The sequence below is a fragment of the Zootoca vivipara genome, chromosome 15 (assembly GCF_965207765.1).
Source record: "Zootoca vivipara chromosome 15, rZooViv2.hap1.1, whole genome shotgun sequence".
Classification (NCBI taxonomy): Eukaryota; Metazoa; Chordata; class Lepidosauria; order Squamata; family Lacertidae; genus Zootoca; species Zootoca vivipara.
Genome location: NC_142598.1, coordinates 21614892 through 21630710, shown reverse-complemented (window position 1 = coordinate 21630710; position 15819 = coordinate 21614892). Strand labels below are relative to the sequence as shown.

The following is a 15819-nucleotide window of genomic DNA, read 5'->3' as shown; positions in this document are numbered from 1 at the left end:
CTGTTGGGGGGCCGTAAGGGGTTGCGGAGAGCCTAGCCAGTGTGGCGCCAATGATTAAAGTGTTTGACTAGGGCTGGGGAGAGCAGGGTTCAAATCCCCACTCGGCCGTAAACCTCCCTGGGCCACCTTGGGCCTAACCTACTTCACCAGGGCCAGATTTTGGTTTGATGAGGCCCTAAGCTACTGGAGGTAATGGGGCCCTTTATATGTCCAGCTGTCCTTTGTCAACAACAAATTGTCGCTGTTTTTTTGTGTTGAATATATGTTATATGGTAATTTATGGACCAGTCCATGCAGAATGTAGGCACCCTATATATAGAAATGAGAAAACCAGTGATATTTTAGGGAGCAGGCTAGCAGGCCTTACATCATAGGAGCCTACACAACACAAAACACTGTTGCTGTACAGTATGTAGGTTTTATTTTATTTGTTTTTTATCTTATTTTGGAAATGTGCATCCAGGTTTTCTTCCTTTGATTTTTTTTGGGGGCCCCCCAAGAGAGTGGGGGCCCTAAGCTATTGCTTGTTTAGCTCGTACGTAAATCTGTTTAGCTCGTACGTAAACCGCACCCCACCTTGAGACCGTTGGAAGATAAAAAGTGGTATATGCAGGTGAAACTCGGAAAATTAGAATATCATCGAAAAGTGCACTTATTTCAGGAATGCAACTTAAAAGGTGAAACTAATATATGAGAGAGGTGCATGACATGTAAAGCAAGATACGCCAAGCCTTTATTTGTTTTAATTGTAATTATTTGTCGTTAGGCGGGTCAATTATAAATGGAATGTCATTAATGAAATGTAATAGCGATGTTTGTTTTTGTATTCTTGTGACTGTTTTATTACTGTGGAATTTCCAAAAGAAAGCAGTTGTAATAATTAAAAGAAAAAGAAAAAAAATAATAAGTTGCATTACTGAAATTAAATGCACTTTTCGACGATATTCTGATTTTCCGAGTTTCACCTGTAGATGTAAATAATTAAGGAAATAATAAATAAATGTGTCCGCGGCCCCCCCCCCCACACTTCCGGGGCGCCAATGACCATTGAGTGTTTGTGGTGCCGCAGGAGCCGTTAGGACGATGGTGGATGTAGGGGGGGGGGAGAGAGACCAAGGAAGCAAGCCACCTGTGTTACGTGTGGGGCCCTGCGTGTGGCGCACCCTGGCGCGAGGGGCGTTCTCCCTTGGGTGGTTGTTGTGGGGTTGCAAAAAGCTCTTTGAGAGCTTGAGCAGCCATGCCCCTCTTTGCAGCCTGCGCGCTTGGCCTCTGTTGGAATTGGTTGGTTTGGCCCAAAGGATGCTGCGTTCCGTTGGGCCAAGGTGGCGTCATTCCGTGGCTCCGGAAGGGAGGCCTACAGGCCCGACGCTTCGCTGTCTGTGGAAGGATAGTGTGTTTAGACCTCTGTTGCTGATTTAAATCCTTTCTGAGGAAGGTCTGGTCAAGTTAGCGGCGTTTGGGCTGCTTTCCCCCTCCTTATTGTGTCACTAGGAGCGGGCAGGTGCCCCTAAGCTAGGCTCCTTTGAGGCCCACAAGCCCCAGCAGTCCTGAATCTCTGGCAATAACTCCTCCTTTTGTTTCCAGGTTGGGGCAAGATGGCGAGCGACTGGCCCCAGGCGTCCCGAGTGCCCAGCTTTGCCCAAATGCTGAAGAAGAACCTGCCCGCCCAGCCGCCACCGCAACCTTCTCTGCAGGCCTCAGCTCCCTTGTTTCCGCAGGCAGAGAACGCCAAAGCCATGTTTTTACCGGCAGAAACGTCTAACATTTCCAGCTTGGCTTCCAAGGTGACGAACATCACAGGTAATCATACGGTGTTTGGTTTTTGATTTTCTAAACTGTTCTTTTTCAGCTGGCGGTCTTGGAAGGCTTTTTCCTGTTATGTTGGGAATATCTGAAGGATTTTGCCTCTGTCTGGAGGAAAAGGCAGTTTCTGGCAGTTTTCTTGAATGACTTGTAACCCAGTGTCTCCCCGCCCTCTCTTTGTGGCCAAAATATCTGGAGGTGGTGTGCCCTGGGGCCTCTCCATGCTGTCTGAGGCTGATCGGAGTTAGGTCACATCCGCACGACATGATTTAGAGCCCTTTTATTCTGTTTTAACTGCCGTGGCTTTGCTCAAGGAATCTTACAAACTGTAGTTTTGCACTCACAGAGCTAGTTTCCAGCACCCTTAACAACTACCATTTCCACACTTCGGGTTAGCCATGATTATTAAAGTGGCATTTAAGTGTTTCAAAAATCAGGCTACTTCCCATGTCTGATGTGATCGCAGCCAAATTAGCATTTTTACTCTTAACCTGATCTGCGCTCTTCCAAAATTCTGCTGCTGCTATTTATTTTTGTTCTCCAAAATCGTTTTTTGCTTTTAACAGCAAGATTTCTTCACCGGTCTGGCCAAAACAAAAAATACTCATTGGCCATCTGAATGTTGTGTGACTTTATACCTCTTAAGACCGCCTACCTGTGAAATCAGAATTTTTGGAGACTCAAAAGAAATGTGTGGAGAGAACATTGCTTTTGCTTATCTTAAAGCTACTTGTTCAGAGATCTTCCAGTTAATATATCAATGTTTCTTCATGCTTTATTGGTTTTAATGTATGTTTTTGCTTTAAAAGTCAAAGTCCCTTGAGACAAGGAATCTAGATGCATTCCTATGGGGTTGTTTTCACAGTTCTTTAACAGCCCCACATTTGTGTCTTTCTAAATGTTTTTCTTTAAAGTGCCTGAAGACCCTTAATTATATGTGGAAATATACCAAGAATTCCCCAGTATCCATAATAGGCTTTATGTCAAGCAGTCTACAGTTCAATCCCACTGAACCTGATTGACTCTCATTACCTTGTTCATTGGGAGAAATGTCATAGTTTATGAAGTTTTTATATATGACATTTCTCCCAATGAACAAGGTAATGAGAGTCAACCCTGAAAATAAAATAAAAATAGCTTTTAAAAAGTTGAAAAATGTCACAATGCTTTTGATATGGTGAAGAATAGGAGTTCCCAGACTAAGGCCCGGGGGCCGGATGTGGCCCAATCGCTTTCTAAATCCGGCCCGCGGACGGTCTGGGAATCGGCATGTTTTTACATGAGTAGAATGTGTCCTTTTATTTAAAATGCATCTCTGGGTTATTTGTGGGGCATAGGCATTCATATATATTTTTCAAAATATAGTCCGGCCCCCCACAAGGTGTGAGGGACAGTGGACCGGCCCCCATGCTGAAAAAGTTTGCTGACCCCTGGTGAAGAAGCACTTTCTGAATAGCCAAAAATGAACTGACAAAAGCTGCCAAGCAAATCTTTTGACTTATGCTAACTTTGCTCTTCAAGTTTTAAGATATTATCATATTATTAACTAATACATTTCAGGTCAAGTTCCTGAAAGCCTATATTCCAAAGCAGGACCCATTGTTCCAATCACTTCACTTCCTCCCAAGAAAATTCCGAAGGAATTTGTCACAAAATATAAACGAGGGGATATAAACCCAGTATCTGCTTTGCATCAGTTTGCACAAATGCAGCGCGTACAGCTTGAATTAAAGGAAACAGTAGCAACAGGTAAATATTTCTGTGTTTTTTAAAAAATAAAATCACTTTGTTGGGATTCCACTCTACTGTATTCTAGTACTGGGACATGACAGGTGCTGTTTAATAGGTGGCATTCAAAGCTGCCATATAATATTAGTTTGGTCCCTCTGTAATTTCAGTCGCTGCACAACTTGATTAAAATCGACCCACGACATACCCTGTTTCTCCAAAAATAAGACACCGTCTTATATTTATTTTTCCTCAAAAAAAAACCACGGTGGCTTATTTTCAGGGGATGTCTTATTTTTTTAAATTAAGTATGGTACAGTTTAACCTACAAGGTTAAACTGCCTATCACTATGGCTTATTTTGGGGGTATGGCGTATTTTCGGAGAAACACGGTACTATTCCTTGGTTGCCATTTTGATATTTTGCAGACCCATTGCTTCATAAAATGTTGGAGAGGTCACTTGCCTTTGCTTGGTTGCAACTTAGTATCCTCATTCCCTGCTCTAAAAATGCAAAGCATAAGTCATAATGCTGGGAATGGGTGAAATTAATAACTCCATCTCAAACATTTATCTAGAAGACGTTTCTGTTCATTTGACAGCCCCAAATAACTGATTAGGAACCCAATTTAAATTGGGAATGAAAACAATATTCAAATTTCTGTCATACTTGAAGTTTGGTGTCGCAATGATATGATAGCTGTGACTTGGTTTGGCTGAAGAACGAAGATTAGGAAAGAACAGCGCTGTCTGCATATCCCCGGAATGGTTGGTTTTCTACCAATATTGAGCTATTAGATAGAATGGAATTCAAATTTGGTGAAATGCAATATGCATAAATTGTAATAAAATAAAACTTTTACAATTGCATTGATCTAAAAAAAGATTTCATGTGGCACTTTTTAAGGTAATCTCTTGGGATCATACTTTGCATTTTGTGCTGTGGTTGATGGCATTCAGTATAAGACTGGATTGGGGCAAAACAAGAAGGAATCAAAATCTAATGCCGCAAAACTTGCTCTTGATGAATTACTGCAGTTAGATGAGACAGAACCAAAACCTCTGGAAAATCCAGGTACTTTTGCTACCATGATGTATGTCTTTTCACTGTCAGGTTCAGGGGTGGGGGTGGGGGACAATGTTATCTGTTACCAATCTTTTATTCTGTATTGCCCTAGCACTGGGGATGCTGAAAAGAGTGGTACAGGTGAAACTCAGAAAATTAGAATATCGTCAAAAAGTGCATTTATTTCAGTAATGCAACTTAAAAGGTGAAACCAATATATGAGATAGATGCATGACATGCAAAGCAAGATATGTCAAGCCTTTATTTGTTGTAATTGTAATTATTTGTCATTAGGTGGGCCAATTGTAAATGGAATGTAATTAATGAAATGTAATAGCGATGTTTATTTTTGTATTATTGTAACTATTTGTTTTATTACTGTGGAATTTCCAAAAGAAAGCATTTGTAAGAATTAAAAGAAAAAGAAAAAATAATAAGTTGCATTAATGAAATAAATAAACTTTTCGACGATATTCTAATTTTCTGAGTTTCACCTGTAGATAGTATCTTCTTGCCCTCTTTTCAAGTGGCACTGCCATGTTTTTGAATCTTCATAGTGTCTATGATGTGTGTCGGAATATTCCAAAGTCTTGGCCCCACGTGATCTAGTTGTATTGCAGACAGTTGATGTGTGGAGTACTTTGACTATTCCAGGCACTAGTTGTGTTGGTTTGTAGCATATATTGGTTAAAGGAGCATATATTTCTCTTAAGTAACATGTTAGGTTGTTATCTTTCATTTTTTTCCAATTTGGTATCTTTGCAGGTCCTCCCAGGAATCTTTCAGAAACTACAACCGTAACTGAACCTCAAAGAACAGCTGAACCTGGCTACATTTCAAAGCTTCCTTATGGTAGGCATTTTCTGTTTTTCTAGCAAATGTATGGTTGTGCATGTTCATTTTTTAATCACTAAATAAACTGCCGTTTCCATAGCACAGTGTACACGTGGGCCACTAACCCAGCGCCTGGGGTGCCAAGCAAGACCTTCATTGGTGCCTTAACATCTGCAGGTGTTTGGTGATCACTGTATAAGTTCTAGAATTGTTAGGCTTATTAAAAATGGAACTTTGTTGTGGCATCTCAAGTTAGCTATCACTCCTGGTTTTTGCTTTGTTTTTGGTCAACTACTTGTGTACTACTTGCATATTCTTAAGAAAGCAGATCATTACTTGAAGTACTCTCTGTGGACTCCCAAGAGAAGGATTTAGCATTCCACACTTCCTCCTTATACCAAGGAGAATAAGCACACTATTTTTCCCCTTTAGTGATGATAACCAGTATTTCTAAACAGTTGATTTTGATTCTTTGCTTTTTCTTTATAACTTTACTAGAAGGGCGGCATCTTGCGTATGAAAAAGTTTCTCAAGCTGTCAGGGAAACATTCAATAGCTTGACTGCTAAATATCCAGAGTACCAGAGTTGTAGCAGTTCGCTGGCTGCTTTCATAATTGAAAGAGGTAAGCATAAACGTTGTTGTTGAAATTGCAGTGGCAACTTCTGGTCCCCATAAAGCTGCCCTATCCCCCCCCCCGCAATGATGTGGCTTGGCTCAAACCATGCTCACTCGTTCATCACTGAGAGTTAGGCATGGGACTGGTGAGGCTGTAGCATCAAATTCAAAAGGAAATATTGAGAGATGCTGTCGCTTAGGAATTTGGCACATACAGTGGTACCTTGGTTTAAGAACAGCTTAGTTTGTGAACAGCTTGGATTAAGAACGCTGCAAACCCAGAAGTAGGTGTTTGGTTTGTGAACTTTGCTTTGGAAGCAAAACATTTTTTGCTTCCTGTTGAGTGTGTTCCATTTGTAAATTGAGTCCCCCGCTGCTGTGGGAAAGCACGCCTTGGTTTAAGAACACTTTGGTTTAAGAATGGACTTCCAGAACGGATTAAGTTAGTAAACCAAGGTACCACTGTATTACCTGGCTTGCACCTTACGTATGATGTTAGGTGAAGGATAGGCCTGACCTACGGGGAGCTGACAGCTTGTGGCTCTAGTCCTTTCTTCAAATTCAGTTCTGCACTCCTGCTCTAGGGAGTATCTAAAAATATCATTGAATAAAAACAAAGCTGAATTCCAAAATGGGCAACTAAATTTCTCAAATGTTTGTTTGTTTGTTTGCTTTTAGTTAGACAGCATGAGGTGGTAGCTATCGGAACAGGTGAATTCAACTATAGTCAATGTGGTCATCCAGATGGGAGAATATTGCATGACTCTCATGCTGTTGTTACTGCAAGACGCTCTCTTCTTAGGTAAAAAATAAATAACGCTGCTGCTTTTTCTCAAATTAAAACTGTGGCCACGTACACTTGTACCGTACCTTGGAGGGCTAAACTGGTCAGGGACCCATACGAGGGGTCTACCAGACTTAAATTGTCATGCCAAGAATGCCCTGGGCCTCCCAGCCAACTGGGGACTCCCGCCCTGGGCCTCAGACCAGCTCTCCCCGGGCCTGCTAATTCTTGGGAATATGTAATTTGACTCTAAATGTAATTTGACATGAAATGATTTGTGTTCACCCTGGTTTCTCTAACACAGATTTTAAATGCATCCTGTGTTGTATCTGAAATACTTATGCTTCTTTCAAGGTATTTTTATAGACAGCTTTTGCTCTACTACAGTAAAAATGCTGCCATGATGGATAAGTCCATATTTTGCATTGAGCCATCTTCAAACTTGCTTGCGCTAAAACCAAACGTAAGCCTATTTCTCTACATGAATCAGTTACCAAAAGGATCTGCTCAGATTAAGTCCAGGCTGTAAGTATTAGACATTCCAACTTCATAAAGTTTAATTCATGCAGATGCATTTTTCTCATTAAGATGGTTTTACATTGTATTTGCCATACAAGAAAGTAATATTGATTAGTCTGATTTGTAACACATCACAGAGGTTTGCAGTTATGATAATTGGAAGGCCTACTGTAAGGGGGAGGGCTTACAGAGAACAGCCCCCCCTCATCTGAAGCAGCTCGTTTCCCAGCAGTCATGAGAGCGAAGGGTCTGATGGAGGGAGTGCAGGAATTGTGTCAGGGTTGTTGTGACTACTCTTGAGTATCGACCTTCCACATGCTTGTCTTTCAGAAGCTTTTATTAGTGCACATTATTTACAGTGTAACGAACTGCTGGTTTCATGTCTACTTGCTCGAGTCAGATTCCTGCACTGCCCCCCTCCACGTTCTAGACCAACATAAAAGCCTCGGAACTGAGAAGCGCCTCCCTTTCCTCCTCCTCAATTCCGGCGTCGGGAGGAAGGGTCTCCGGTCTGACTGATTCCTGTCCTCTCTTTCCCCCTCCCTCTCTCCCTGCCTATGGAGTAGGGGCTCTTGGATCTTGCCAGAGCCCTGGCACTCCCTTTCCGTTTCCTGACTCCCTCCATCAGACCCTTCGCTCTCATGACTGCTGGAAGACTAGCTGCTTCGGATGGGGGGGGGGAACTGTTCTCTGTAAGCCCTCCCCCTTAAACCAACCTACTGAAAAGAAAAAGGGAGAGTAACGTAGAAGTGATGCAAAATCAAATTTAAGCGTAGCCTAGTTCATACAGATAGCTGATAATTTTGTTTTCACTGCTTCAAACATCTATCTTTTCATTTCCCCCCAGCACTGAGTTAGTGTAAATTTGCAGTGCTTTGTTCACAACTGAGGGGATAGAACTTGGAAAGGAGCTCCCTGCCTTCCCAAACTGGCTCTGTTCATATTGAAGGATGAAAACTAGCTTTTGCAGAATCCAAGCCTTAAAAAATTTCCCTTGTTGGCATAGCTTCCTACCGTAGTGGTTGAGAAGGGGTCCTCTTGAAAGAAATAATTGATAATTGTGATTGAGACAACAGTTATGAATGGGAAGCCTGTCCTGCTATGTGTATTTCCATGTGTTAGCATGCTATTGCTTGCTAGGGTGGTAGGGAAAGGTCAGTTGGAAGGAAATCACATACTGCTGATAGCTCCCTATTAGCCAAAGATACCACAGTTCTTTGAGCTGTTGCCCTAGCACAAGAGGAGACTTGGCAGCTACCTTTAGTCCCTGAGAGGTGCTAGAACTTGAGTTCCGGCAAGTTCTAGCTGGAAAAAAAGCCCTGGTAGCAAGGCATCCACTTAGAGGCTGACTTCTATTTTGCTATGACTGGGGAAACGGCTATATCTTAATTATTGTGCTATATACTTAATTATAGACGCCTCAGTCCCAATTCTGCATCTGCATTTGAAGCTGATGAGGAACTGTGCCTTCATGTCGCCGTTGAAGGCAAGGTTTATCTCACGGTCTACTGTCCTGCTGAAATTTCTAGAATAAGCAGCATGTCTGCTAGTGACAAACTGACAAGATGGGAAGTACTGGGTGTTCAGGGAGCCTTGCTAAGTCACTTCATTCAGCCCGTTTATGTTAACAGGATCATTGTTGGTAAGTGAGTGACTTCTACTTGTTGAATACTGTTAAAATGCCTCATAACAGATCACATACCTTCACGCTTGTCTGTTGGGTTGTTAAGTGGCCCCCAAAACAGAACAGCTTCTGAAACATGCAGTGACATGAATTTTAGCTTTAAGTTTGATAAATGTCTTGTTTTTTTTTCTATTGAAAGAATTTAACCAGCTTACAAAATTCAGTACTAAAATATAAAATGACACTTTAAAAGCCTTTTACAACCTAGTGCCCTCCAGATGTCATGGGTTACAGTTCCCATCAGCCCATAGCACTGACGGGAACTGTAGTTCGAGATATCAAAACATAGTTTTGAAAAATTATGATTTACAGGTTGAAAGCTGAGTCTATCCAATCTCTGGGCCAATGGACATGAAATCAGTTCATTTGTATGCTACACTCGCATGGTGTTTGTACTTTTATTCTGTACCTTTTGCATGAAAAGATCACCTCTCTGTCATGTCTGATTGTGAACACACCCAGCATGCACCTTGTGTGTTTAGACTTGAGTCTCTCCTTTCAGTCAGTATTAAATATTAAAACATTGGCTGTTTCCTAGTATCTGTGCTACATGTCTGAAAACTAATGTTCTATGGGAATGGGGCTTAAAGCTGAGAGTAAATGGTAACTCTACATCTCCATAGAGCAAAGGTTCAGAGTCTAGAAGCATGCCTTGATCTCTTAATATTTGGTGTGGTTCTTAATCTTTTTTTAGGGGATGGGAACTGCCATGATACACGAGGATTGGAAATAGCTATCAAACAACGAGTAGATGATGCGCTCACTTCAAAACTGCCCATGTTCTACATGGTGAACAGACCTCGCATTAGCTTGGTATCTGCTGCTTGCGCTGTACAGGTAGACTTGGAACACAGATCTCTTAGTTTGAATTGGTCCCAAGGAGACTTGTCGTTGGAGGTCGTAGATGGGCTAAATGGGAAGATCACAGAAAGGTAAATGTTTATAACAAAAAGTACATTAAATTGAAAGAAGCACCTTAGCTTAATTGTCCTCTGTTCAAAACAAGTGGGAAGTTATTCTCATGTGCTCGGTTCCAGCTCCTGTCAACCTAGCAATTCGAAAGCACACCAAAAAGCGCAAGTAGATAAATAGGTACCACTCCGGCGGGAAGGTAAACGGCATTTCCATGCACTTATCTGGTTTCGGTGTTCCGTTGCACCAGAAGCGGCTTAGTCATGCTGGCCACATGACCTGGAAGCTGTACGCCGGCTCCCTCGGCCAATAGAGCAAGATGAGCGCCGCAACCCCAGAGTCATCCGCGACTAGACTTAACTGTCAGGGGTCCTTTACCTTTACATTTAATCTTGGTTATGCATTCTATAAAATAACTTTGAAACAGAGGCTTCTAGTTTTCCACATAACCCTAAAACCTGTTAAGGATTTTCAGTAACTCTGCTCTCTATAACTAGTTGAATTCAGACAAATAACCACTAGTGTGCTCTTTATCGTCACTTTTTTCATACCTAGTTCACCCTTCAAAAGTGGCATTTCAATGGCAAGTCGTCTTTGCAAGGCTGCGATGTTAAGTCGTTTCAATTTAGTGGTTAAAGAATCAAAGAGAGATGATTTACTTAAAGCGGGCACGTACCATGATGCAAAGGTAAGACTTGATGAAAGGAAACTTGCTGTTAAGTGCAGATCTCGTGAATTCTATTTTGTTCATTCACTGAGTTTGGTTTTAATGCTAGCAAGGGGAAACAGTATCCTAGATCTTGCTATTTGAATGGCTGTTAATCTAAAGGTCATAGTTCAGTAGTATTCATTAATTTGGAAGGTAATTCAGTAGTATACATGGTTCTATTGTATTTTAAAACAAGAGCACATCGGTAATTTGTTTACCATGATACAAGGATAAAATTTCGTAATCTATCCATCGGCTTTAACCAATGTGTTAAATTGGCTTTAATATTGTATTTAAAAGATAGGAATAGCATGATAAAGTAGCTGATAGATCCTTGTGCCCTCTTCTGCTTCGAACTGTAGAAAGGGCTAGGGGTTAAAGGCAGTTTGCATAGGTTAGTGGGGTAGGAGAAGTGTATACTCCTGACAGGAGGCTTAGTTGGGTCAGAATTGAGTGTAAACATCTAGAGTTAGTGCTAAATACAGTAATTCTGCTAAACGGGCCACCACAGCTGCTAAAAGGCCATGAAGGTTGGGGGTTCAAATCCCCGCAACGGGGTGAGCTCCCATTGCTCGTTCCCTGCTCCTGCCAACCTAGCAGTTTGAAAGCATGTCAAAGTGCAAGTAAATAAATAGGCACCGCTCCAGTGGGAAGGTAAATGGCATTTCCATGTGCTGCTCTGGTTTGCCAGAAGCGGCTTAGTCATGCTGGCCACATGACCCGGAAGCTGCACATCGAATCCCTCGGCCAGTAAAGTGAGATGAGCGCCGCAACCCCAGCGTTGTCTGTCCCTTTACCTGTTTACCCATGTACTATATCAGGGGTGGCCAACTCCCAAGAGACTGCGATCTACTTTCAAATTTATAATCTGGAAGTGATCTACCCCCGTTCAGGGGGTTCAGGTCAAAGTTGTTGAACTTTTTGGGGGAGGGGAAATGCCCTGTTTTTTAGGGGTTCAGGCCAAAGTTGTTGAGATTTTTTGGGAAGGGGAAATGCCATCTTTTAAAGGGGCTCTGGAAATTTTGTCCACTTCTTTTGAGGGAGGGGGAGGGACAGAAGCACCAACTAACCTGATCGCTGGCCATATAACAGCCTCTGTTTCTAAACTCCGGATTCCCTTCTAAAACAATAGGAGAGGGGCCAGCGCAGGGGGGGGCGGGGCCGGAAGGGAGCCAGCGATCGACAAAAACCTCACATGGGTCAACCAGTAGATCACGATACATGTGTTGGACATCACTGTGCTAAATTAAACCGAAGGGGTGCATTGGTTGCCAGATGTGAAATATATTGGCATTATTTTCAGCTCTCCTACCCAGCTACATTATGCGAGAGTGCTTTTTAAATATGTTTGTGGCGGGGGGATTGGTTTTCATTTCTTGTATTGTATTTTGTGTTTTTATGTTGTGTACCATCCTGTGATTTTCGAATGATATTTAAATAATAATAATAATTTTATTAGAGATGAATAGGCCATCTGGGGCATGTGAATTTCAACAAGCTTGCCGAATGCAAACTTTCAAAACACATTGTGAGGATTTCTTTATACTAACCTGACTGTTAAATTATTAATTGAACTTTTAAAATTTAGATTATGGCAGAGTCCTACCAAGGAGCGAAATATTTGCTGAAAACCTACCTGGAGCAGCATGGTTTTGGGTCTTGGATTGTGAAGTCTCCACGTATTGAACAATTCAGTATGTAAAGATTAATATATCGGCTCCGGAGCTCTTGAAGCAGACTAGTTCTTTGAATATCTTAACTTTTTCATTGGTTAGTAGTTGTAGATCAGTACAGTGTCAACTGAAAAAATTGTACATAAGCAAAATAACTTAGCTAAGTTGTTAACATATGCGGGCCATTTTTGTTACTTGCCAGTATAAAGATATCTGGCATTATAGTTTGGTGTTTTATGTGTGTTATGCATTTGCAGTAATTTATTTTTAATTGATTTCTCATACTTTGGCTATGAAGCTTTAAAATAAGTGAGGTCGAACAATGTAAAAGTGGAGAATTGTGTGCTAGCAATTATTATTTTGCTGGGTTCAGTACCTGCTTGTAACGGCAGTGCAAGTTACCATGTCACTGCCTTGCTTTAAAGATTGGTTGCTTCTCTTCTGCCTTTAAAAGCAACAATTTTCCTTATTAATCATCATTAAACTTTGTGGGCTGTGTCTTTTTTCAGTTGTGGGCACTCAAGTTTAAGCCTGTAGGAAACTACAGCAGTAGAAAACCCCACAAGCACAGTGTCAAACCAAATATGTGATCTACTCATGGTACATTATGGAAAACAGGCCTGCAAGTTTTTCAAGCCCAGTATTTTGTGCATAATTGTGTTTGCATTTGGAAACAACTTGGAAATTATATCAGGTGTCTTAAATATTTAATTTGCAATTGGACTTCAGAGATGCAATTGGACTTCAGAGATGATGTTGATGACTTAATGACTTAATGTCCTTTCCCCTCTAAAACCCTTAAGACTGAAAGGGTCTTAATCACATACCGTGGTTTGCCATTAAAATTAATCTACCCAGCTTCATAAAAAGTTGTGTGTGATCCATCGATTTCCAAAAACTAGCAAGCTCACAAATGTTCTACTGATTTTGTGGTCCAAGTGGTAAAAAAAACATGCAAACCCAGCAGCCAAAATGATATATTTAATGCCATTTCTTTGAAGTTGGTGTCCCCCTTCAGGAGTTGGTTTATATATGGGCAGGTATCTTGAAAAAATTCATTTATTGTGGTTAAGCTGCTTCAAGAGTCCTCATAATCTTAAGTTTTTGGAATCAAAGTGAAGGAAGTTAAATGTATAATGGCTAATTCCCAGAAACATGCTTGGAACTGAGTGGCTTCGCATGCAGCTGTAATGTATTTATGACTTACTGCATGGAGAGTCTTTGCTGGGCACAAAGCGGAGATGGATCTGTACAGTTGCATGGGCAACAGGGCAAACAGCTTGTAGACCATGTGAAGCCACTGCCACCCAAGTATTTTCACAGCACCTTCATTGTGATACTTTTGTGAATGAAGCAGGCCTGAGCATCTGAAGATCAGCCTGGCCTACACTGTAACTTTTTTATTTTATTTTTGACTCGCTATGTTCTGATTCACATTTAGAGGCTTTGAATAGTAAGATGAGATTTCTAATTTTTTTAATAGTAATTATCCGGGGTAGCCTGCATGGTGCTTTCCAGTTGGCTTACAATTCCCATCATCCCTGATCACTGGCCATGCTGGCTCGTCATGCTGGGAGTTTTAGTCCAACATCATCTATGGGGCATCACTTTGGCTGCTCTTAAATTAGTGTGTGTTACTGAGCAATAACTTTTAGCCCAATGAATAAATAAATATGTGTGTGTTTTTGTTAAATTGTGGGTTTCCCCCCTAATAAAACTTGGTTTTTTTGCTGAGAATTGTTGTTTGACTTGAGTGGCTTGAAGTAATAATAATGCGTTCCTTTTCACTGGAAAGCTTGATCCCCACCGCCGCCCCTCGTTCTTAAAGCTTATTGCAACAAATCTATGGAGAGTTATTCTTTATTGGTAACTAAACATTTTCACTGTGTTAACACTTCCTCAATATCCAGAGTGTGCTGGGTTCTTCACAGGACACAAGTGACAATAGACCTTGCCCAAACCCTCCCCCTTCATGAAGCAAACAAGGGGCAGGGTGAATCGAAGGAAAGAAAAATAAATTACGCTACAGAGCTCCAGGAATTATATTGAGGTTATACTTAGGGATAAATGTAGCAGGTCATTTGGGGGAAAGGCACATTTTCTTCATGTAAACCAGCTAGTGAGAATAATACCTTAATAGTGTGCAATTACTCTTAATCCATTGCTGGAAAACATGGAGACAAATATGAACAGTGGGCATGAGAGAAAACAATACAGAAGTAAATCATGATTCAAACATAGTGTGGGATGGTCTGTCTACTGCCCCAGTTTTCATGTTTATTTTCCTTCGGGCATTTATATACTGAATCATTAGCATGTTTAAGCAGTGATATAAGGACTCAAGTTGTCCTCAAAATATTATGAACGTTTTAAATTAATACAATACCTAAACTTGGCCTGGTAATATTGGCAGCCACTGCAAGTTTTTTAAGCACTGGAGTTAAGACAGACTCCCTATTGACAAATCTAGCTCCAACAGAGGAGGTTCCAGACAAGCCTACGTACGTTGCAATAATCAAGTCTTGAAATTACCAAAACACAACCCGTCACATCCAGGCTATCCTTCACTGTCCAGATATTACTGTCGTCTATGTACCTGCCCTCACTGCCACTAATGTATTTATATATTTCATTTCATTTCTATACCACTTTATATTTTTTACAGAATATTAAAACATCAAGAAAACTATCTGAAGAAAGCAAAATATAGAGTATACTGCCAAAGCAACTTAATTACGGTAACAGAAAACTACAATATTAAAGATTTCAAGATAAAACATTACAAAGGTGGTCAAGTATAGAATACATATTTAAGACAAACAAAGTTAACAAAACAAAAACACTCAAACATTTCGAAAAAATAGTTAAGTGAAGTCAAATATAAAATGCACATTTAAAACGGCATAATTAACAAGAGTTTATACTCTTATAAAGAGTAAAGGACACGGCTGTTTGGCAGGCACCAAAAGATGGGGCAAAAGAATCCCAATAGTTAGGGTTTGTTAGGCATAGCGATGTCCCTCTAGGGTCTCCCCAGGAAGCACTTTGGTAGAGCTGGGTGAATGTGGGCCCCGCCCCTAGGCCAGGTGGAAAGGGCCTTGCAGGGAGCGGCCTTCACGACTCACAGCCGGGCGATGTCCCTCTGGTTTCACTACATCACTAGTACTTTTTAAAAGAGAGTCTAATTTCACATCTTCGTTTGTGTAGAAAACAACACACACACACACATGCAGCCTAATTAAATTATGTGGAAAATGGACAAGGTCTCAATGACAGAGCGACTGGTACCACAGGCACACATTAGCAGAAGAAGCAGGGCAAAGACAGGGTGGTCAGTGTCCTCCTTTGGAGAAGACTTGTGTCCATTTGAAGGGCTACCAAAAGGTTAGGATAAGAACAGGTGGAAGAATAAGGACAGGTGGCAGTTCTCTGTATGATGTCCTCTATTTGAATGGCTGCCCATTCAAAATCTGGTTTTAAAGTAAAGGAGG

General features: G+C 41.1%; 1 protein-coding gene across 1 annotated transcript; it reads left to right on the top strand.

Annotated features, from left to right (window-relative positions):
* Window positions 1-1037: 1037 nt before the first annotated feature.
* Window positions 1038-14063, top strand: ADAD1 (adenosine deaminase domain containing 1). Its single transcript, XM_035141243.3, has 11 exons — window positions 1038-1800; window positions 3364-3552; window positions 4438-4605; window positions 5362-5448; window positions 5929-6054; window positions 6726-6849; window positions 7186-7356; window positions 8766-8992; window positions 9729-9966; window positions 10502-10634; window positions 12244-14063. Exons 1-11 carry the CDS (start codon window positions 1596-1598, stop codon window positions 12355-12357), a joined length of 1782 nt encoding a protein of 593 aa, XP_034997134.1. The 5' UTR covers window positions 1038-1595; the 3' UTR covers window positions 12358-14063.
* The last annotated feature ends 1756 nt before the right edge of the window (window positions 14064-15819 follow it).